Source organism: Lactuca virosa, chromosome 6 (genome assembly GCF_052849685.1).
Source record: "Lactuca virosa cultivar CGN04683 chromosome 6, Lactuca_virosa_CGN04683_v6, whole genome shotgun sequence".
Lineage (NCBI taxonomy): Eukaryota > Viridiplantae > Streptophyta > Magnoliopsida > Asterales > Asteraceae > Lactuca > Lactuca virosa.
In genome coordinates this window covers 30,917,135-30,942,151 of record NC_136431.1, presented here as the reverse complement: position 1 = coordinate 30,942,151, position 25,017 = coordinate 30,917,135, and the positions used below count along the sequence as shown (strand labels likewise).

The window sequence follows — 25,017 nt, the reverse complement described above, 5'->3', positions numbered from 1 at the left end:
TCATGTATGTAAATCACACTGACAATAGTTTAGAATGCCAAATTGTATTTGAACCTTAGACATCTTGTATGAAATTCTACATCTTAACCACTAGATTAGAATGCCAAATTGTATTTGAACCTTAGACATCTTGTATGAAATTCTACATCTTAACCACTAGAGAGACTTTCAAGACAATGTTAGTATCCATAAGTGGTGGTATGGAGCCACATTGTGATTTATTTTTCTTATGTTCACTGAGTGATCGGTTGGCGTGATATTAAAACGAGTAAATGAGATTTTTTATCCCTGTCTTATAATAAATAACATCAATATTTAGTTGTGTTATTTAGCCAATGAGGTTCAGTTCAACTGATCTGGATGGAGGCACACTCAAGTTTTCCCCTCCCAAAGGTTTTTGGGGGAATGGTGTTGAGTTATATATGTGTCCAAAGCTGTGAAGCTCCTTAATGGAAAACTAAGTTGCTAAGGATGTTATCTTCAGAGAGGGAGGGTTTGAACCCCGGTTCATTGGGTATTATGACATACTGCCATATCGAATGTCATTGTCTGCTGCACTAAACCGTCGTTCAAAAAAAATTGTGTTTTTTAGAATGTTTTTTTATGTGATAAATGTATAACTTATAATAAATATATTTATGTTTTAAAATTCTAGACGGAACGGATCATAAACGGATCGAATCGATAGTGATCAATACTCGACCCTTTTAATAAAAGGGTTAACGGGTAAACGAATCATAAAATATGATCCAAACCCATTAACTTTGCACGGATTTAGAGCGGATCAGAGTCAAAACTCGTTCCGTTGTCAGATCTAAACATAAATGATTAAATTAAAGCAAAAAGGGATGAGAAAACATTAATAATCCAAAACTATATACATGATTTTCTATAAAAGAAAATTAAAAATATAATTAATAAGTAGTTGTTTTGGTAGTTAATTTAATTTTTTTTAAATGCAACCGTTTATTATTCGTGTGTATATATATATATATATATATATAAGGGTTCTTTGGAAAACAAAAAAACCCTAAAAATCATAAAAATGCATAAAAAAATGCCTAGACATTACAAAACTTTTTTTTGAATTTTTTTATCAAAAATCGCAGCCTTTTTGACAATTTCGCTGAAAAAAAAAATCAATTTATTTTATTTTTTTTTTTTGTAAAAAAAAAAAATTTCAACGATTTTATGTTAAAAGCTGCGATTTTTTGATAAAAAAAATTCAAAAAAAAGTTTTGTGATCTCTACGTATTTTTTTATGCATTTTTATGATTTTTAGGATTTTTTTAGGGTTTTTTTGTTTTACATAGAACCTAAACCTATATATATATATATATATATATATATATATATATATATATATATATATATATATATATATATATATATATAAAAGGCTATTATAGAATATCTTCCGGGGTACTCCACAGTCCAAATGATCTACATTTGCTGGCCAACAAGAGAAAAGCTCAACCCTGACAACAAAATAAGAAACTACTGAACAACCATTGAAAGTTGAAACCCCAAAAAAATTATTAAAAAATAAACGGATCGTATTTTGGGTAGGATCGCAAGTAGGATCGTAAGATCGTATGTAGGATCGGGATCCGATCCGATCCTACCTTCCCTTAATTTTATTTATTTATTTATTTATTATTTTTTTTTTGCAAATGATTTTTTTTACTATTTTATGTCTTTTACCCTTTACCAATTTACCATTTATCATTTTGTGTTGTGACTTATGATTAATATTTTGAAGTTTTTATAACTTTTGAACGAAAAATTGAATGTTTTAATATTTTTCATGTTTTAAATTTATAAATTAAAATTATGTTTTATTTTGTGGAATCTTAGGATTCCGATCCCGCTCTTGCAAACCCAAAAACGATCATACGTAGGATCCCGATCTTGACAACTTTGTTGTATTCATTTGCTATGTTTTATATATATATATATATATATATATATATATATATATATATATATATATATATATATATATATATATATACACATTGATTTTAAATTAAAATATAATTTTCTTCAACAATTAGCGGAGAAAATGAAATATTTATGTTATTATTATCCTTTAAATCTATACCTATCTAAGTTAGTATTCTATTATAACTTAAAATATTTCACTAATAGTTATGTACAAAATAACTCATTTCATAAAATATCATAAAACTCTATAACTATTTTAAACGTGCAATCTATTTTTTTTTTTTTTTATGAAATTCGATAGACAAAAATAGTCATCATATCATCATATCGCTCTTTTTATTATGGCTAGCGTAGACATAATATTTTTTTCAATGAAAGTTATTTTATTTAATTGTATTGTATATGATAATCAATTTGAATTACATAGATATAATCGATAAAAAAAAACAGGTAACGTGATTATGAAACGAAGAAAGGGACAAAGAAGGCCCGAGATGGATTAAAATAATATTATGCTTTCTTCATTTGTGTATTAAAAAAATCAACTTTAATTATTACATGTCTAAATTAGTATAATCATACTCTTTACATTATTTCTAATAATTGATGTGAAGTTAACTTTATTTAAATCATTATAATCTTTTCGTTTATGCATTTAAAAAAAATCCAGTTATCATTTATTTTTGAATAAAATACAAAACTCAAATCACATTATCGACAAACACTAGTCAATTAAGATTCATACGCAACTAAAGTGCTAACACAATAATCTTATCACACATTTAATGCTTAATATGACTGTGTTTTGTGTTCATCAAGTTTAATGCCCCTTAAAAAACTACTTAAACGATTTTATTTTGTCTTTCAAGCAAGCCCAATATAAGAATTTTGAACACTTAGGGCTTGTTTGGAGTTGGATCTGATTGGGTCAAGGTCTGACTAAGTAAGATGCATATCAGAGCTTCTAAATATAATATCAAAATTTCTTAATCTGACCAAGTCAGACATTGCTAGGGATGTAACTGATTTCGGAACAAGACCAGAATCGAAATAACCAAAGACCGATTAAGGAGTGACCAGGTAATCGAAAACCGGACCAAATTAAAAGCATATCAAGCAACCCCTTAAAATGATATCACACACTTTCAAAGGAGAGAGTGACATTAGTTTTATAGCTTTAAGTCGTTATCGAATATCGAGTTTAGATGGTTTGCTACGTTGAGTTTTGAGCCTTGATCTTAATTATGAGTCTATAAGTATTATAATAATTATTCATTTCAAGAATGACACATTTGTTTTCTAATAGATTCTATTAGATACTTAATAATGTCCCAGAAGTTACTAGAAATTATTAAAAATATTAATTACTTTTCATTTATTACCAACTTTTATTTAGTAAAATGTACATTTATAATTTTTATTAGGTATGTACAAACTTTGGCTCACATGGAAGAAACCAGGTAGAATTTGGCACCGAAGCTTTTGAAAGTTTTAGAGAGCTTTTAACTTTTAAATAAATGCTAAAAAACGAAAAAATTTGTTCGTTCTTTTTATTTTAAATAAAAAACTTAAAATCCAAAAACTACTTTAAACAAATTTTGGGAGCTTTTAGCTTTGATTTGTGTATAGTTTTACACTTTCAAAAGTTAACAGTACTTTTGTATAAATTACAATTTTTAGCTTTCAACTACTAGTTACCAGCTATTAGTTTTTAACTGTCAATTAGTTTTGTCAAACATATACTTAAGTAATCGAACTAAAATCAAATCAAAATGATTATATTTTGTCTGTTATCGATTATGAATACTATTATACATTCAAGATTCTTTAGAAATCAGTTACGATTCTCTCTAGTCCTATTCATAAAAGGAGTAATTTTTTTTTCAAGTAAAAGCAAACTTAAGTATGTATTTGGTTCTCAATCCGATTTAAAAATTGAACAAAATTTTTATCATAACCAAGTTGGTTTAGAATAATTTGGTTTCATGGTCTTCTATTTTTATTGTTTTGTTTCTATAAATTCCAATATGATATGAATCTAAACCGATACACACACCTATATTTTACATCGAACAAAAAAAATATAATAAAAAGTAGTGACGGAATCGGGACAAAGTCCAAGGTGTAGCACATATAATTTCGGGGTAACACGACGGAAAATTAACACTATGCCGAAAAAATTCTCAAAAAATTTACCTTATGCCTGGAAATTTAAGAGGTAACACATGTCACCCCTAAGGCTACACGGTGCACGACATACCGCACACCGCGATGGCTTACATGGCACTACAACAATGCGAGAAACACAACTCCGACTAGGGAGTTTTAGTGCGGTAAGCTTGTCGCACGGTGAGTTTTCACCGCGGAAGATTGAGTCGTTTAAGTGTGTGTGTGTTTTAGTGTCTTTTGGTGTGTGTAACTATTTACAAACGGTAATTTTTTTAATATTAACACACACACACACACATATATATATATATATATATATATATATATATATATATATATATATATATATACACACCATATTCATTTTTATATGCATCTTTTTCAATTTCAACTATTAAACCTCTTTAAAATGAAAGTCCTTTGAATTTTGAAAAGGAGAAGTTGGAGGACAAAAAGAAAGCTAGAGAGAAGAAGCAAAGAAGTTTGGATATGAAATTTTTAACAAAACCCTTCGATTATCTCAGTGAAATCGAGCTCCATATGGTTTTCAAGGCTAGAGTGGACATTATGAAAAAAATATTATAAATAGTGTTTTTATTTGATTGTTGTTTTTTAGCTATGTAATCGTTCTTAATTAAATTAATGAAGTGTTTTTCTTTTTATTAATTTTATTAAACTACATTTTATCTAATTAAAAAAATACCAAAAGTATAGTAAAATGTGGTATGACACCCATAGTTTTGTGGGGTGAGAGAAAAATGAAGTGATATAAATGAAACATAAAAATTATTAAAAATATCAAAAGAAAATTCATTTAGAAATTATACACATATTTAGTAGCAAGAATCACTGAATCACATCAAAACAAAAAAGAAACTACGTAAATATATATGTAATGCAAATTGTTAATGAATTAAAATATGATAATACAAGTTGATAAAAAAATTCTAATTATCGTATAAATTAGTTAGAAATATATAAGTTTATTACATAAATAACAATTTGCGTTTTTTATAGAGATGAATGATCTGTCAATGTCCGTTACAGATGCGCGTGATCTCACGCGCTCCTTAACCAAACGAAAACTCACCAAATCCGGTTTCTGTGTATCCACTACTCTTTTGACATCCCTTCCACACCGAACCCAAACCCTCTTCAATTCCCCTTTGTATAATTGGCTTCACCAGCAATAACCCACTCTCTTTTATGAATCTGGATTGTGGCTTGAGAACCAGATCCTGCCGTGTCATTCAAGAGACTTCCATGGCTGTTGCTGCTTTAGAACTCGAAGATGACGCTGAAGAAATTGATGACGGTTTGAAACAGAGCTGTTGGGCTAACATGCCTCAAGAGCTCTTGAGAGAGGTCTTGATCAGGATTGAATCATCCGAAAATAAGTGGCCTTCCCGGAAGAATGTTGTTGGTTGTGCTACTGTTTGTAGGAGTTGGAGAGAGATCATGAAGGAGATCGTTAAGAGGCCTGAGATTTCCGGGATGTTGACTTTCCCAATTTCTGTCAAGCAGGTTTACCTCAATTCCTACAACTATGTCTGATTGTTTCGTTTTTTTTTTGTGTGCCTCGATGATTATCAATCGTTTTAGGGTTGGGATTTTGTTGTATGATTCACTATTTGGGTGTATCCCTTTATTGTGTGGTAATTATTCTGACGTGTTAGTTCATATCTATAAGTTTATAAGGATTTTGTTGGGTGTAGACAAAGGGATACACAAGGGATTGATTGTGTTAATCACATAAGGAAACAAATATTAGAATACATATATGGTACATGGGCTGAGAAATTAAGAGATAGCCATATCTATTATACTTGTATGATCCACTATTAGGGTTGATTATGTGTTACTTATCCACTTATTTAGACTGTGCATGTATGGCAACTGACAGCCAGACAGTTTGATTGGTATTCTGATTTCTGAATGATGAGTTAAATGATAAATAATTACCATTTTATTCCTCTGTCTGAATAAGTATTAAATGAAAACATGGTTGTTTGATCAGTTTTCTTAACTAACAGAAAATTACAATCTAAATGAGAAAAGAAACAGAATAATATCACAACTATTTTAACAATATAAGATATAATCAAACCAAGATTCATGAAAATTTAACAAAGTTATAAAGAAAACACCATAAAACAATAGAATCAACAAATGAAATACAACTTGCTCAAATGTTCTAAAAGCACACATGTCATTACAGCTCCTTTATTCCATTCTCTAGTTTCACACACGTACATTAAACCACACATGGACAAAAAAGGACAAGCTTCATTTGAATTTTTATCCCACAAAAGATAGAGTAAGATGTTTTCATTTTTCTATTTGAGTTCTGTTTCTTATTTTTGTAAATCTTGATACTTTTTCATCAAATTGACACCTTATAGGGTTTTTTTTGTTCCTTTGTTAACTATCACATGCCTCATATGTCACAAGTTTCCATATAGTTAGTGTTTGAGATTGATATTTCTTGCTGACACATGTGAATACATTGTTACATAATGTATAAGCTCCTAATTTTTTTTCAAATAAATGTATAATTAGGAGTTTTGCAGTTAAATTGGCTTCTTAACTGTTTCAGTTAATAATTAATAGTTTCTTGCTAACGTGCAGCCTGGACCTAGAGAATCTCTTCTCCAATGCTTTATAAAACGGAAACGGTCTACTCAAACATATTTCCTTTTCCTTAGTTTGACTCAAGGTAAAGTAAACATCTTTTTTTTTCTAGGGATAAACGCATGAAATAGAGCAATGTACTTTTTTTTTAATTATTATTATACCATTGTACTTACATTTCTTCTGTAAAACAACATGGTAATAAGTAATAAAGTTGGAATTCCTAAATTTCTTTTTAGCTTGATTAAATTTGAAGGGTATTTCTTGTTTTATTATGAGCTCTGTGTTTTCTCACATTTGGGTTCCATATTTACTATTTTGTCCCTGTAATCTGGCAGCACTTGCTGATGATGGAAAGTTTCTTCTTGCTGCTCGCAAGTTTAGACGCACCACATGTACGGATTACATCATCTCATTACATGCTGATGACATGTCAAAAGGGAGCAATAGATATATTGGAAAATTAAGGTGAGGATTTACACTTACAATTACCATTTGAAACATTCGGTTTGTTATGATATGATTGGAAAGTAAAGTAAACATCATATTCTTTATATGATTTGATGACATAGGTCAAACTTTTTGGGAACAAAGTTTATTGTATATGATGGTTTGCCACCTCATGATGGAGCTAAAATGACAAAGAGTCGTTCCACAAGATTTATGGGGTCCACTCAGGTTTCCCCTAGAGTTCCTGCTGGAAGCTATCCAGTAGCTCACATCTCATATGAGTTGAACATGTTGGGATCCAGGTATGCTTATATTATATCAGGTAGTGTTTGGTATGATGGAATCAGGGAAGGAATGGAATGGTTCGTTCCATTCCAATGAAAAAGAAGCTTTTTGTTTTGCCTGATGGAATGGAATGGACTGTTCCTGGAGGAATCTGATTCCTTGTATAAACTTTTTCTTATTTCTTTGACAAAAAGATGATTATTTTTTTTTTTATATAAAAACTTTTCTAAAATTTAGTCTTTATAACAAAATTAAAAAGCAGGGGTCCAAGAAGAATGCAATGCATCATGGATCCAATTCCAAGTTCTTCCATTGAAGCTGGAGGTGTGGCCCCCACACAAACCGAATTCCCCCTTTCCAGCGGTGAATCTTTTCCTTCAATTCCATTCTTTCGTTCAAGATCAAGCTGTGTGGAAAAAACCTTAACCACCAGTCAAAGTCAAAGTCAAAGTCAAAGTCAAAGTCAAAGTCAAAGAGACGGACCTCTTGTTCTAAAAAACAAATCTCCAAGATGGCATGAACAGCTTCAATGTTGGTGTTTAAATTTTCAAGGGCGTGTCACGGTTGCTTCAGTGAAAAACTTCCAGCTGGTAGCCACACCGCCAGCTGGACAATCGGGCCCACAATACGAAAAAGTTATTCTTCAATTTGGGAAAGTAGGGAAAGATGTTTTCACCATGGATTATCGCTACCCAATCTCTGCTTTTCAAGCATTTGCCATCTGTCTAAGCAGCTTTGACACCAAGATTGCTTGTGAATGAGATAAACACATGTTACAACCTACAACTTACAACTTTCAAGTAATTGCTTATATTATATATTACATGTTTGGTCTCTGAGTATTGCTGATTTTTGCAATGTTGGTCCCTAAAAGTTTTCTCTTCCAAATTTGGTCCTTATTTTGAATCTTCTTAACGATTCGGGTCTGTGTGTTGTCTAATTTTTTTTTATTTTTTTTTTAAATATGAACATTTTGCGCTTGAATCAAAACTGGGAAAAAATAACAGTATACAATAATGACCAAATTTGTAATTTTCTCTTATTTGTTGATCGAGGTTTATAACATTTTATATTTGCTTATGATTTTTTATTTTGTAATACTACTATAGAAGTACCAAATTCAAAATGAATATGTGCACATATAAAATGTTATAAACCTCAATTAAAAAATAAGAGAAAATTACAAATTTGGTTATCATGGTATACTGTTGTTTTCAGTTTTGATCCAAGGGCAAAGTGCACATTTTAAAAAAAAAAAAATTAATAATAATAGCTAGTCTGTTTAGCTTAACCGATACAGGGACCAAAATTGCAAAAACTAACTATAGTCGGAAATAAAAATGTAATTTTGGAGTCATAAAAGTCCTGTTACTTATAGTTTTCTATGGTCTTATTTATTTATTGCTTATTTGGTGTCTTACAGGAACAAATTTGATGGGATTAAAAAAAAAATAAAAAAAAAACAAAAAAAAATAAAAAAATCATGTATGAGATGGAAATAAAAGAGGTATGGTATGGTATGGTTTCATGGGGCATGAATGTGCAGATTTGAAGACTCTATGCATGCATTGATGAAAGTGAGTAGAGGGAAATTCAAATAAGAAGCCTCATTCCATTCCAATCGTAATTGTTATTGATGGTGATGGTGTGGGTTTTCGGTCTTTTTTTTTTTTTTTTTTTTTTTTTGTTGTAAATAGTATTTATTTCGTTGCGTTAAAAAAACTGTCAAACTGCTTGTTTTGTTTTCACCTTTTCATTTCATTAATATATGTTATATGTTTGCTGTGGAACCATACAATACAATACAATTTACTGATTTTACTTTCCAGCTATTTTTACACACAATTTTTCATTCAGTAAAAAAAGCAGCTTTTTAACTGTAAATATTGTGTTATGATCCATTCCATTGCCCTCCCCTCTCTTTATGCTTATTTCTCCGAACCTAAGGCTTTAGAACATAAGGTAAATCTCAGTTCCCCCCCCAACAGCAAGGAAGGTGACTAGGTGAGATTTTACTTATGACTTACGTGGGAACAAGGATGTTAAGACACTTGTTTTTTTTGTTGGGTAAATGTGTTATACCATTTACGTTGATTATTTACATGTCATGTCATATTTTTTTTTAACTGCAAAAAGATTTTATTAAACTAGCGACCTACAAGGAGAGTACAAAGACGGAACAATTACATAATTGCTAAATTGGGATAAGATTCACCCATCTTGTTGGATTTGGGAACGACAACAACAACTAATCTATAAACTCACAAACCATGGACACAACAAACACACCAGAGAAATAAAAAACAAACCCATCTATCACTACTATCCCCAAGAGAAACAGAGGATAATAAGGAGACAAAGGTCGGGAGCTGAAAGAGCTTCACTCCTCACTGAGCTCGTTGAAAATAACCCAATCAGTACAAAGTTTGGTTTGAACTGTGGCCCCATTATCTAACTCCAACGCATACGGTGTAGGAAAATGTCGATGCAAAGGTGTATCAACCAACCAGATATCATTCCAAAAAGAAATAATAGACCCATCCCTGAATTGTAACCGACATAAGGATAAAAGATCTACTCCTTTGTTATGAAGATCATGAACTCCCTTCAACGAAACTGACCTTTTATGAGGAGGTAAGTCTCTATCCGGTAAACCATGAATGCCATGAATCGTACTAACAACTTTCACCTTAAAAAACCTTTTTTTGCATCCGAAAGTGTCATACCCACTTGAACAACAAAGCACGGTTTAACGCAAAAAAGGCTACTAATCCCCAACCCACCATTTTTTTACTTAGCCATCACTTGCTTATTTGCTATCATTTATCCCAACTAATCCATGTAATTTTCCACTCCTCCAAATCATCCCCTATAAAAATTGATTTCTCAACGACTCCATTTTCAAAAGAATAGTCAACGGAGCCTTAAAAAGAGACGTGTAATAAGTAGGGATTGCTCCCAACACTGATTTGACTAGGGTCAATATCTCTCCTACCGATAATGACTTTACTCTCCATGTAGGATTCGTCATAGACCTGCACCCCATCACCACCGCCACCATATACACCTCAGAGTCTGTGACACCAATCCCGAGCAAACGACAATTCTGGAGATTAATTTTAAACCTTGAAGATAAATGAAAACAATGCAGAATCTGAACAATATTTGAAAAATTAGAAGAACTCCAATTCCCGATAAAAACATCATTTGCCTAAAATATGTGAAATAATCCAAATCAAAATGCTTGTGAAAAAACAGCAGCCATAGTATGTTTAAAAGCTATATTTAAACTATTTATCACCAAAAGAAAAAGGAAAAGGGAAAGCAGGTCGTCATGATGTAAACCCTTGAGAAATCGAAATCATTAGTAGCATTATCATTAACCACCACCAATCATGTAGATGAGGTTAAGAAGCATTAAATTCATTTCCTATACTTGTGACTGAACCCATATCGCTCTAGGATATCATTTAACAAACTCCAACTAATTGAGTCGTATGCTTTAGCAAAATCTACCTTAAAATCATCACTTTCTTTCTCTTAGTTTTTACACCAAGACCCCACCTCATTAAGAATAAAAGGCTTGTCTAGACTTTTTCTTCATTCGACAAGCATTGATTGCTCAATACTGATTAAATCACCCACCACCTTACTTAACTTATTGGCTAAGATCTTCCTAACTATTTTGTATTGACATCCAATTAAGCTTATCGGTCGAAAGTTAGAAACAAACTTAGCATCTCGGATCTTCGGGATTAGAGTTATAAACTGAAATTGTGATATCCCGTAACCCTCTTTCATTCAACATAAAAGGTATATATATAAATTACAAAGGAAATGTTCCCAAATACAATTGGGATGAACAATACTGGACTAATAATACATAATACACAAATAATGATATGTTAACAACCCCTGTAGTGTAACATCCCAATAATACAGCCCAAAATTTTCGTTTTCAAATCATTATTAAAACCATAAATATCCTCATCACATAAAAATCATAAGTCATGTATCAAAGTCACATGTCAAAATATATCAGAGTATAAACATCCCAGGCTAAACAAATGGTGTGTGCACTGCAATCTTCCCGAGCTCCTCTTTTGAAAACTGAATACCTGAAACCAAAACTGAAAACTGTAAGCACGAAGCTTAGTGAGTCTCCCCCAATCTACCACATACCATACACATAGCATATCAAAAATAACATAACTCTGGGACTACTCCCAACTACATCGGGACGAGTCTCGGCATCGGCTTACCCGACATCGGACTCCTGTCCGGCATCGGGCTCACCCCGGCATCCGACCGCATCGGGCATCGGGCTTGCCCCGCAATACATAATACATGACATAATGACTAACATACATCGGGCTTGCCCCGACATCGGGCTTACCCCTGAACAATTAACACATAACATATAACATAATCGCATATACTGCATCGGGCTTGCCCGGCATCGGACTGGAGTCCGGAACACATAACACATAACACATATACATGCATGAATCACAAAGACATCAAGCATACTTAACTACTTCTCGGGACCGCCTCGACATCAGACCGAAGTCCGGAAACATATAAACTGCATTGAGCTAACCCCGGCATCGGGCTCACCCCGGCATACTCTACTACTTAAACGGGCCGGCATTGGTGCCTTAGACTCGTTCCTACTGGAGGAAAACTCACCTCACACTGCTAAAGTCCCGCTGATAAAACCCTAGCTGTTGGATGACAGATTCTCGAATCTGTCAACATCAAAATAACACCCAATTAATAATTAGGTTCTAACACATATTCATAAATCCATGCTTGGGGTAAAAGACTACTTTACCCCCTAACTTAGCTTGACTCAAGCCCAAGGCCCAATCCAAAGGCCAAAAAGTCTAATAATGGACCAAGGCCCAACTATGGCCCAATTTTCCAAATTGGGCCCAAACCTCTACATGGTCTTGCCTTAAGGCCCAATCATTTATTCTTGGTCCAACTCTTGGCATTCTAAGGGCCCAATACCATATAATCATCAAGGTCCAATCTATGGCCCATTTATGGTCCAATTTTCCAAATTGGGCCCAAACCCTCATATGGGCCTTACCCTAAAGCCCATCTAAATGTTCTAGTACATAAGATTATTCTTGGATGGCCCATATTGGCCCAATTACCAACGCCCAATAGGAAAGCCCAACTCAAGGTCCAAGTGAAATTAGGGGTTTTACATAAAATGACGATTAGGGTTAAGTGTTTCTCACTTAACCCATTAAGGACTTAATCCATTAAGTCCTTTACTCTACTAAATAAATGATATTAAAAAATATGGGCTTAATACACAATCCAATCTCAATGGCCCAAAAGTGGGTCCCAATGAGTCCAAGGCCCAAAGTATCAAGAATTAGGGTTTTCTAAACCCTAATTAGGGTTTCCCACCCAAACATGGACCAATAGGCCCAAAACTAATCATTAAGCCCATTAGGGTTTTGCTAGTGCGGCACCACTCACTACCACCTAGGGTAGTGGTGGTCAATGGCGGCTCACGGCGGCTACCACCACCTTACGGTGGTGGTTATGGTTCTTTTCATTACATCTTTTGCTAATTACAATTACAAAGCTTTTAATTCAAAATAAACACACACACACACACTAACTACTCTAACACACACAGCCACCCTAGTGGTGCCGGCGGTGGCTTGTGGCGGTGGTTATTCCCGACTTTCCGGCTAAACAAAACTACATACAACACACACTAAAACACAATACGCCATCACACACCTAAACACATAGCAGCACACGCACACAGCCACTTTCCACGGTGGCTGGTGGCGACGGGAAGGCGGCAGCTAACGGCGGCAGTTAGTAGTGATCGGAGACGGGACTTCCAGAAATCATGGAGAATAGAGAGAGAGTGTGCAGCCGCTACACACACACACGAAGCATACATCACGCAGCCACTCCTCTCGGTGGCACACGCTTAGTCGGAATAAAATGGTCTGCCACTTGGGACGGTGACGACGCGAGACAACTGTAATGCCCGTGTTTCTAGGCTAGGCATTCATATTGACATTATAGTCTAGGTTAACCTTTGTAACTCATTTTGAAGAAATGAAAAGGAATTATGTGAATATTATGTGAATTATATGTTTTATGCTTAATTATTAGGGCTTAATTAATTAAGAATGAAAATGAGCGTCAAAAATTAAATTTTAGATAAAGCCTATATCTATTAAGAAACTTGTAGTGGGCGTGACAAGGATTACGGGTATATAAAGAATGCCGAAATCCGAGTTATAACGAAGAAGTTATGACCTGTCGAAGTTTCGCGACAAACTGGCACGGGGCCGAATGTCGTAAAAAGTGAGTTTTCGATAAACTACTTTTTGGCCTTAGTGATCTAAACGAAACTTGTAGTGTTCGTTAAACCGAGAGTAAGTATAAAAAGAACGCCCAAATCTGACTTCGTATGAGGAATTTATGATTTTTCGAAGTTTCAGCTTAGCAGTAGACAGCTAAAAACTCGAATTTTAGATCGAGTGATTTTTAGCCGACACGACCTAAATGAGAATCGAAGGTCTCATAAATAGTAGCACAACGGTAAAAAGTCTGACAAAAACAGACGTCGGATGAAGAAGTTATGAATTTTTAACGGATTTCATGTCCCGGTCTGTTAAAAATAATAATATAAAAATTAAAGTCAAAATTAGCCAACGAAGTCTAAACGAAAGTTGTAGAGCGTAGTTTTACCTACGCGTGCATATAAAGAACGTAAAAAACGGAGCTCGTATGTGAAAGTTATGGATTTTAGAAGTTTTGGCGTGAAAATCGAGAAAATTCGCATAGTCACGTTTTTGCCACGTCACCTTCGCTGAAAGAGTGCCACGTGTCCGAAATTGGTGAGTCATGCGAAGCCACGTGTCGCCTTCCCTCGCATGAACAGTAGCTGCGTGTCGGATTCTGATTCGACCGAAGGGAGGCCCAATCCGAAGCTCGCAGCTGGACCGAGCCTCGCACCGCCTTAGCCTCCGAGCCTCGCAGATGGACCACTAGACCTCGGTCCAATCAGCAGCTGCCACCGAGGCCTTCGCACGTGCAGCCACCTGCGCACCCTCGCCTGCGGACCCCACCACCAGACCGACTTCGGACCCTATAAATAGAAGGGTCATGCGAACCCTCCCGGTTACTTTTGAGATTTTGCCATATTTAGCCCCTTTCTTCATATTTTCTTCATCTTAACATCCCCCACAGCCCGATTATCGATTATAAGCCCCGGAATACGCCACGAAGTGCCCGTGAAGCCCGGAAAATTTATCTTTTCGGTTTCGAAGCCCGACCCTCGCAGAGCCCGATTTCTGAATAAAACTCCCGGTTTTATTAGAAACGATCGTTTTTAGGAAACGAATTGCTGCCCGATTTTCATTAAATCAAGTGAGTGTATAGTCACTTTCATTTTACACATAGATATGAAGTATTTACCTTATAATACGTGCTATGTGTAAATATATTAATTGTTTATTTGAGGTGACTGTTGAGTTGATGTTTTATACAAGTTTTAAACTGTATAAGTATTTTTATCTACAAATATGTTGGGTAGAACATGGGTAGATAGTTGGTGTGTGATAAACTAAAGTGATGAGAGGTCTCGATGTGATTTGAGATTCAGTCATCTAGCGGAGTTTGGATGACGACCACGGACTTTCTAGACAGTCCAGTGGGAAACATTAGCAGGCCCGCAACCTGTAGGTGTTAATGAACTTGGGAGTGTTTATTCGCTGTACTCCATCCCCCTCATGGTTGCCTTTAGGACATGTATGGCTGAGGAAACCCCTTAGCAGTAGTGTCCATCCCGATCATATTCTTTAGGCTAGGTCCCTTGTGAAAAGTGTTTAGGGACGTAAAGTGAGGATAACGGGAACGGGTAATCAGGGTTATTGTTGATTGGTGAACTTAATAAGTTTATTATTACTGTGGGTTGAAAACCCTATATGCTCACCAGGCTCCCAAGCCTGACCCACTCAGTTTTTTTTATGATTACAGGTAGTGGACCCCGAGCATAGTCGGAGGATGACGTGAGATTTTTGGATTATAGGCCAGTAGTTGTAAATAACTGTAGTAAGGCTTATAATGTCTTGTTTATGCTTTTGATCTGTATCGGAACATGACATCCCGAGGTTTTGATATATATGGAAAATATATACCTTCTTAATGAAGGGTTTTGATAAACTTTTATCATATGTTGTTTGGGGACCAATTCCGCAACATCTTTTGAAAAGATTTCTCTGATTTTATTTTAAAAAGCATAAATTAAATCGGTCTTTTCTGGCCGAGAAATTAGGGGATGTCACATCAACGGAGCAGGGGAAGGAGAGTACGGCAGCAGTACGCACGAAACTTCGCTTCCCGGTGGTCCTTGCTCTCGCCGGCAGCATGAGCTTCAGCGGCTGTCCTCAACTTGCGGCTCCCACCTTCATCGTCGACTGGAAGCATATCGAAATGGAGAAGAAACGGGAGGAGGATAATGATAACGGAGAGCGACGGATGTCTCGGATGAAGGAACAACGCAACAGCAGCCTCGGTACCCGTCATCGGAGTCGCAAGGGGGTTCGTCGGCGGTTCACGATGGTCTCACGGAGGCGGCGGCTGGACGAGAGGTGATAAGGTGGGGGTGGCAGCTGGTGCTACAAGTTAGGGTTAGGGTTAAGTAAAGCATATATAACCGACACCTCTAATGCTCTTTCCCATAATAACACAACTAGCCCCTCTTCCATAAAACCTTTTCAAAATAGCCCCCATATTTACCTATTACACCTTTAATCTTACAATTATTTTCATAATCAATCCAACAGTTACTAAACAGCCCCTCCCTTACAATTTGTTTTCAAAAGAAGTCCATATATTACCATTAAGCCCTTAGCTCCCAAAATCTCTTCAAATTAAGTACCGTAAGTTACCATTTAGTCCCTGAGCCTCCAAAATCTCTTCAAATTAAGTCCCAATAGATTACCAAGTAGTCCCTGTCCTCATAATTATTTACAGAACCAATCCAAAACTTACATATTTAGCCCCCGACTTCTAATATTGTAACAAATAATTCCTCGAGACCAACTCTTATTATATAATTATTGATTTTAGGGCTACTATCCATTCATCAACTTTATCTATTTATTTATTTAATAAACAGGGTGTTACATATAGTAAGATTGAGATAAGAATCCAGATGTTTAAGTTGAACCGAAGCTCAAGAAAAAGAGGTGACGGAAGACTTTTAGTGAAAATGTCAAGATATTAGGAAGAATATGACACATGTAATACATGGTTTTGGGATCACTTCTAGGGTTTCCATAAGCCTTCTGTATGTTAATAAGGAAATGATTTGAACTGGATTTAAATCTATTATTTAATTATTCAAATCTTGTTGTGTCCCTAAGTTACCTAAACTATAAATAGTACCCCTTGGGACCTCAAATTCATGCATACACTTCCATCAAAGGTGGTGAACGAAATTTTATACATATCCTCCTCTCTCCTCAAGTGTCTTCTAGTTCTAGGGTTTCGGTGTGAGTGCTTAGAGGCATCATCCTTTTGGTGCTAGCTTTCCAAGCTCAACAAAGGAAGGAATCAAGTAAACTTGTTTGCTATAACAAATTTAAGGTATGTAACTCTACTTTGTGATTTTCAAAATTTACCAGGGTTCATCATAATTTTGTTATTCAAAGTATGTTGCCTTAATGTGAAGACATAAATCCTTTTAGGTTGCATGCGTCGTTATTAATTGTTAAGTGTTTTTCCGCATTGTGTATGTTGTTGTAACCTACTAAACCCATCACGGCCGACTTCACGACATGAGCCTTCCATGGTCAAGTCGTGAACACTTCCAGACAAATTAGTCAAGGAACCTCCCATCACCACGTCCTGACACTCTCCTGGTGACGACGTGACCGCTGTCTGAAGCAAAATCCTAATTATTTGAGTCCTTAATCCTTTAAGTCTTCAGCTCCAACCTTTCCAGAAGCTTTAAGGGACTCCAAAGGTCCATAAAAATGACAACTTTATGGACATGCATGCTCCATGCATGTCCTCTACCCATTCTAGGTCAAAATAAAGGAAAATAAGGACAAAACTCATGTTTGGAGTCCAAAACACCACCAATCCTCATATCTGAGACATATGTTAATTAAAAGGCCTCAATAATCCATAAAGTTGCTAACTTTATGGATCTCATGCATTCTACCCAACCCAATCATGAAGAAAAATGAATAGAACTTAGATCCAACATGCTTAACTGAAAAAGGCAAGAGTTTAGGACTTACAAAGGTCCAGAAACAACACAAGTTGGTGAGGAAGAGGCTTGATTGCTGAAACAATGCACCAAATGGACCTTCTTCTTCATCAAAGAGCTAAAACCATCCAAAAAATGAGTCAAAACCACCAATATAAACTAGGGTTAGGGTTTATGAGGTTTAAGGGAGATTAAGGCTAAGAAATGAACCCTAAGTTCGAGTTTAGGGTACTTAAATACGAAGAAAACCCTAAAAGATCATGGGCTTGAGCTGCAGCCCTTTTCACGTTGTGACCAGCTATGTGTCACGGCGTGACTGCTCAGGTTGTCACGTTGTGACCACTCTTTGGTCACGTTGTGACACTCGGTTTTCCCAAAAAACCAGGTTTTTAACTCCTTAATGCCCTTAAATGATCCAATCCCGGAAACGGGTGTTACACGTGGGTTCTTCGTGGTAATTAATGGCTTCTAGAAAAGCTTTGTGTGAATCTGTAAACTTATCATAAGAAACTATAACAACCCAAAAGTAGTGATACAATTTTTCATTTTTAAAATCATCAAAACCATACATCAAGTGTCTCAAAACCATCATAATACAAATGTATCAAGATTGTCACAACCAGGAAATTCTAATGCTTTTGTAAACGTTAACAAGGATAACATTTGTAACTAAAACTTGAAAGCATGCATGATGTTTATCCAATGACAACAAAATTCCATCAAACACTCTATACAAACACTTCAAATGGTCAACAAAAGATTGGAAACCCTAAAAATCTCGGTTTAAATCCATTATGGACTAGGATTTCCTTATTGGGCCTAATGGACCAATAAGTTTCCAATTTGACTAGTTTGGGCTTAGAACTCTTAATCGAGCTCTAATTCAACCCACCTTCATGAGATTTGACATTTTGGGCCATATTGGGCCTAAAATGGAATAAACTACTCCAATAAACCTTATTGGGCCATAACTAGCCTAATTAACCTTGTTGGTCCATAACAAATATAATTAGCCCTAATGGGCCATAAAATTCATTCTTTTATGCAAATTGGGCCGTAAACTACCCTAAAGGCCCAATGGGCCGAAAACTTCTTTATGGACCTCATAATTTCGAACCAAGATAAGAAGTGGGCCAAATTAAATTACCTCCTTCCTCCTAGCCCAAGAATTCAGCCCAAGATAAAAAAAAAAGAGAGAAATAAGACTAATGGGTTATTAAGGGGGGGGGGGTGATACCTCAAAATTGTATGGGGGATATCCATGCACCATTCTCACATCCCCATGCATCTATCACCTCACTACTTCTCTCCTCCCTTTCTTCTTCTTATCTTTGGCCGAGGATCACACACACACACACACACCTCACTTGAATTTTCTCTCAAACACTCACAACAACAACCCCTCATTTACTCTCAAAAATTTCGAGATCTAGGGCATTTCAAGAAGGTTTTTTCATAAAAAATCATCATCCTTGGTAAGTTGTTACTTAGATCCATGGCTTAGTTTCTTTATTTCATCAAAAATCTCCTCTTAACTCATGCAAAATTCGTGATCTGCTCCTTAGAATCCATCTAAACCAAAGTCCTCTCAAGAAGCTTACTAGGGCCGAAAATCACATCAACCTCTCCCAATTCTTCTTCAAAACCGTGAGCAACTAAGCAAGGTGAGTTCATACCCCCTTGTTTTCGGTTTTTACTTGTTTTTTGGGGGAGAATACAAGTGTTATGTGTTGATCTATATGTGTATGCTTGTTATATGTGATTTCTTTGGTTTGTGTTGTGAAAACATGATATTATTTGTTATATCTTGAAATCTATGGCTAAAATGTGAAGGATACATAAACAAATAACATAATAAACAACATACTTCAAAGATCTAAGAGTCTTTAGGCTTAAGAAGTGAAAACAAAGTCAAAAATCCTTATAAGTGTCATTTTTGCAAAAATAACAAAGATTTTGGTAAAATATGATATTTTCGGTTTTACAAGGATAAAATAGTATTATTTACATAAAAATCTGACTTTTATGAAAATAACACTTTTCTAGGGGTCAAAAACATAAATTATAGCTTATTGGGCTTGCATTTGGGCCTCACGGGTTTTTGGGCCCAAAGTTGCGAAAAATGAAGAGTTTTGGGGGCTGAAGTGGTAAACTTATCAAAATATGAGTCTAAAATGTGAATAAACTATTTTAGGGGCTGAAAATGACTTTGATGCAAAAATTTGACTAAAAATGCAAAGTTTTTGATTTTTGGGGTCAAAATTGTAAAACTTACGGAATTTGAGCCAAAAATGTAAAATTTTTACAAATAAGGGTTGGAAATGGTAAATACAATAGTGTTGGGCTGAAATTATTATTTAAATAAAGTTTGGGTCGAAAATGTCAAGAAAAATCGTTTAAGGAGCACAAATGTCAATTTTCATAAAAATGGACTAAAAGTGCCATTTTATGGATAAAGGGGATGCAATGGTAAAACTAAATGTTTTTGGGCCGAATAAACAAATATTAAATTATTGGGTTAAAAATATCAAGTTTATAACGCATGGTTTATATATATATATATATATATATATATATATATATATATATATATATATATATATATATATATATATATATATATATATATATATATATAACCAAGCTTCGTTATAAATCAAACGTCAAAGTATTTTAACACTTCGAATAAACATTTAGCTTACAACAAATACCTACACTACGAATTTAAAATCGATAAACTAAAAATGATTCAATGATTGGGCTGAAAAATCTTCTGTTCGTGCTATTGGGTCTTTATGGCCCAATATCATGATAATTGGGCCCAATATATTCACACATTTAGCTTACTCCCCCACACCTGAGCTGTTCGCTACAGTTAGACTCGGCCAGTCTAGGGTGACAAAATCTTAATTCAAGACCGGCATTCGATAAAATGCCAAGACAGGCGAATTAGTCATTATTATGCATGGTTATAACGACTCACATAGAGATCCATTATCATCTAAGTAATCATGGGAAATCATATTCATACGCTGTGACGATGCAAAGAGATTATACAATAATACAAAACTATCATACCTTTTATATCGGCAAACATCGGGTTTTCCGGGGAACAACATTATTCACTTCTACTTACAACAACTATAATACAATGAACTATTATAAAAGGCATTTCACTTTTACATGTTTTGAAATCATATACACGTATACTTATGGATCATCACATTTTTTTTGTAAACAATTTCTGTTACAGAAAATATCGGATTTTCTGGGTTTTACAAACAATACAAAACATTTTCACATCAAACCGGCTTATGAACTCACCAACATTATATATGTTGACCGTTTTCAAAATAACTTGTGTTCTCAGGTAACCGTTAGAATGAAGAATTATCAAGCGTGTTCCTGAAAGTCTTTTGTGTGATGTCAATCGATAAACAATTTATGTTTTGGATTATGTAATGTAAACAATGTACTTGATGTGAACAATGACGGTTGTAATGTATTAATGCATGGTGATGTTTATGTTATGTTTCATGTATATTCATTGTGATGATATTTCAATTTAAGTCACACGAGCCTTCGGACGTTTCCGCCGTCTGGTTCGGGGGTGTGACAAAGATATCACAAGGGCCAAGAATCACCAAGAGGGTTATGATTAGGGTTTTATGAGGTTAGAGAGTGAGGGAGTCTGAGGATGGGCAAACCCTAGGCCCCCCTTATTCCTTAAATACCCAAAAAAATAGGGTTTTTGGTCTCTAGGTGGTTGTCACGTCATGAACAATATATGGTCACGTCGTGACACTAAAACTGACCAACCCGCGAATCATGGCCGTGTTACGAAGTGACGATGCATCCCTCACGTCACGACCCACCCAAAAATGCAAAATACTTGGAATTTTAGTACCTCGAGGATCCGGATGTTACATAAACAAAGTTAGCAAGATCATGTATCGTCGAGGCATGTTGATCGTGTGTCGGTGATGCATGATGTATGTGGCTGCCGGGACACAATCCCCCTAGAACTTGACAGGAAGGTTTGCTTCAAACTTTAGGGCGTGTGCTACCTCAAGAATATGTCTATGTTTACGTTCCACAACACCATTTTGTTGTAGGGTGTGGGGACAAGTGGTATCAAACATGATTCCTTCCTTATTTCATTGTTAATGATACAAATTCACCACCATTTTCAGTTCTTATTATTTTAACTTTTTGGTCAAATTGTGTTTTGACCATACTATGAAAGTTCATCAAACAAGCTCATGCCTCACTCTTTTATTTCATCAAATATACCCACAAAGCTCTACTGCAATCATCAACAATAGTGAGAAAGTAACTAGCACCCGAATATGCACGTGTACGATATTTACCCCAAACATCACAATGTATTAACTCAAAACAAATATAAGTTTTTATTGAACTCTTTGGAAAGGGAAATCTAGTTTTCTTTGCCTTTACACATGAATCACAAATTCTACCCTTAAAACCATTACAAAAACTACCTAATACACTAACATGTTTAAGCTTGGACTGAGAAGCGTGACCCGATCTTTGGTGTCATAGATCCATATTTCTTGTCGTTATCGGCGCTCTTCTTTGCCCCACTTCCATGCTCATTTGGTATAGACCTTTTTTGCACTCACCCACACGAGTAAGGTTCCTCGAGAGTAAGTCCTACATATAACAAAAATCAGGAAGAAATGTTATGGTGCACTGCAAATATTTGGTGAGTGTACTAACAGAAAATAAGTTGCAGTTAAAGTTAGGCATGTGCAAAACTTTATCAATACTGATATTGTTTTGTAACTTGCAATCTCATATCCATTCAACAATTATCTGATCACCGTTAGGAATGGTGACGGGAGGCTCAAAGGCGTTCTTAGTGACATTTCCAAGTAACCTTTGATTGCAAGTTATGTGTTCAGTTGTGCCAGAGTCAACGACCCAAGCCTCGTCGTGATCAGTCTTACCATCCATGTTAACAGTGGGAGAAACATTGGTTTCTTATTGAAAAATGTTTGAGTAGTCTTTGGTACTGTTCAGTTAAAAAACCAGGTATGGGACTAGGTTCTCAGTTTGCGTAGGATACCTTTGCCTTCCCTTTTCCTATTTTCCTTTACATGGCCATCAATCCTAATACCCGATACGTTTGAAACAACTGTCCTTGTTGTGACCCTTTTTTCCTACAGAAGGTACATTCTGATTCATCCATGTTCCCTTGTTTGGGATCCTTATGCACCGCCTTTTTGTTTTGTTGCCTATGATCACCGCTAATCTCCTTTCTCCCTTGAACAAATGCTTGAAAAATTGCAGTTTCGTTTGTGTGTTTCTTGGCAGCAGTGATGGCTCATTGGTGCTCGTCTTCCACCATCAGGTGATAAGCTACGCCTAGGCTTGGTGTGGGTTTCGTGGCTAGAATCTGAGTTTTTATAGTGGAATACTCACTGTCAAGTCCCATGATGAATTCATAAAGCCTTTCTCTATCTTTGGACTTATTTAACCTTTTACCCTTATCACACGTACAACCAACACACTCACAACGAGGGGTGGATGTCATCGACTGTATTTCATTGGATATGGTTCACAACTTTGTGTAGTAACGGGAAACAAAACTTCCTTCTTGCCTTGTTTTTGTAAGTGTCTGTTTCAATTCATACGCCCAGGGAGCACTCTCCTTCCCAAATCTTTCTTCAAGATCACTCCAAATCTCGCTAGCTGCATTAGCGTATTTCACACTTGACCTAATGTCTTTCTCCATGGCAGTGGTCGACCACCCTTTTATCATGGCATCGCAGCGCATCAACTACATATAGGTTTCTAATTTCGCATCTTGTTTCTCGATAGTCCCATCAATAAAACCGATCTTGTTCTTGGCAAAAGAAATTTTCTCATCTCCTGAGCACAATCGTTGTAGTTGTTGTCCATTAGAACATCTTTCACATGCATCTGCTTAGGATATTCTGAGGAGTGGATGTAGTATGGTGAATTGGCGTCAATGGTGGTGACGACTCCATCTTTCGATGAATCTGGTTTGTCTTTCACCATCTTTGGTGACGTGATTCTCTATAGCAGATGTGAGAACTACTCTGATACCATAAACAAATTGATTATCGAAAAGCCTTACTTCCATTTAATCATAAATATGGTATATATATATACACACACCGGAAAATGTACAAATCCTTATTCTAAACAAACTCTATTTAGAAGCCTAGAAGCCTATAAGACAGGAAAAGATAAAAGGAAACAAATCATAGTAATCTACTATGATAGGATAATAACAAGATTTCTTTAGAAGATGAAGTCTATTGTATTAAAATGCATTCTGAAATAATATATTATGGAATCATTTTGATAATATTCTATTAGTTTTTTAGTTTTTTTAATGCATTCTGAAATCATTGTATAACAAATTTGTATGTATCATAATTGCAAAAATCACAATCACCTGTATCATATGTGTATGTAGCATAATCGTATTTATTTTTAAAGAATGTTATTGTAAAAATTCGTTTATGGTGTATTCTAAAAGAATGATATCGTAGATTGGTACTGTTGATTATTTGCAATCAAATCTCAAAAATCCCTACAAATCTAATCAAATTATTAATTAACAAAAAAAAAAATCAAGAATGAATACATTCTTTCATAATGAAAAATTAGTTTTTGATGATTGTTCGAATGTATTCTTTTAGAATACATTTGGATTATTTTTAAAAAAATTATCCCTTGATTTTCGGCAAAATGCCTACAAATATGATTTTTTTTCCTTTTATATTTATTGTCTAAAAGACTAATATACCCTTGTAGCAATTATTTTTAGAAAAGTGGTTACTTATTTAATTTTAATACTAGGTTATAACCCGTGTACTACACGGTTGCCGAATCTAAAGAACATATATAATAATAAAAAACATAGTATTTAATCATAAATTTGAAAGCACTTGTTCATGAACTTAAAATGGTAAAAATAATACATAATTACAGAAATAGCAAATACCCAACATTTTCGTCACAAATAAAAAACTTTTAAAAAATACAATGCTATAATATAATTGGAAACTACATACATAGATCCTTCATCATAAATAACAAAAAAGAAAATCTAAAAGAATAAATTTTAACCGAAAGGTCCATGTTTCGTTAAAAATAAATGTTTGAAACAATATCACATTCTAGTCCCCATTAAAATACAACACGTAACTTTACAGGAATGGTACCTATGTAACATAGAAGTATAAAAATTTAACTTTTTCAGTTAATAGTTA

The 25,017-nt window shown here is 34.9% G+C and overlaps 2 protein-coding genes across 3 annotated transcripts; one reads left to right on the top strand and one right to left on the bottom strand.

Annotated features, from left to right (window-relative positions):
* Positions 1 to 5,210: 5,210 nt before the first annotated feature.
* On the top strand, positions 5,211 to 9,272 carry LOC145119481 (tubby-like F-box protein 3). Of its 2 annotated transcripts, none has more exons than XM_079055144.1 (6): positions 5,211 to 5,640; positions 6,745 to 6,832; positions 7,086 to 7,215; positions 7,320 to 7,499; positions 7,742 to 8,282; positions 8,906 to 9,272. In XM_079055144.1, exons 1-5 carry the CDS (start codon positions 5,323 to 5,325, stop codon positions 8,241 to 8,243), a joined length of 1,218 nt encoding a protein of 405 aa, XP_078911270.1. In that variant the 5' UTR covers positions 5,211 to 5,322; the 3' UTR covers positions 8,244 to 8,282; positions 8,906 to 9,272. The 2 variants fall into 2 exon arrangements, with proteins under 2 accessions (XP_078911270.1, XP_078911271.1); XM_079055145.1 differs by having other exon boundaries at positions 5,212 to 5,640; positions 7,745 to 8,282.
* Positions 9,273 to 23,330: 14,058 nt separating this feature from the next.
* On the bottom strand, positions 23,331 to 23,794 carry LOC145121414 (uncharacterized). Its single transcript, XM_079057164.1, has 2 exons — positions 23,609 to 23,794; positions 23,331 to 23,552 (listed from the first exon to the last, which is right to left on the bottom strand). Exons 1-2 carry the CDS (start codon positions 23,792 to 23,794, stop codon positions 23,331 to 23,333), a joined length of 408 nt encoding a protein of 135 aa, XP_078913290.1.
* Positions 23,795 to 25,017: the final 1,223 nt, after the last annotated feature.

Coding starts and splice junctions, on each gene's coding strand:
- LOC145119481 (XM_079055144.1), top strand. CDS start 5,323: ATGAATCTGGATTGTGGCTTGAGAACCAGATCCTGCCGTGTCATTCAA. Junction 7,216..7,319: donor AGATATATTGGAAAATTAAG/GTGAGGATTTAC, acceptor TTGATGACATAG/GTCAAACTTTTTGGGAACAA. Junction 7,500..7,741: donor TTGAACATGTTGGGATCCAG/GTATGCTTATAT, acceptor AAAATTAAAAAG/CAGGGGTCCAAGAAGAATGC.
- LOC145121414 (XM_079057164.1), bottom strand. CDS start 23,794: ATGGTGAAAGACAAACCAGATTCATCGAAAGATGGAGTCGTCACCACC. Junction 23,553..23,608: donor TTTTGCCAAGAACAAGATCG/GTTTTATTGATG, acceptor ACCTATATGTAG/TTGATGCGCTGCGATGCCAT.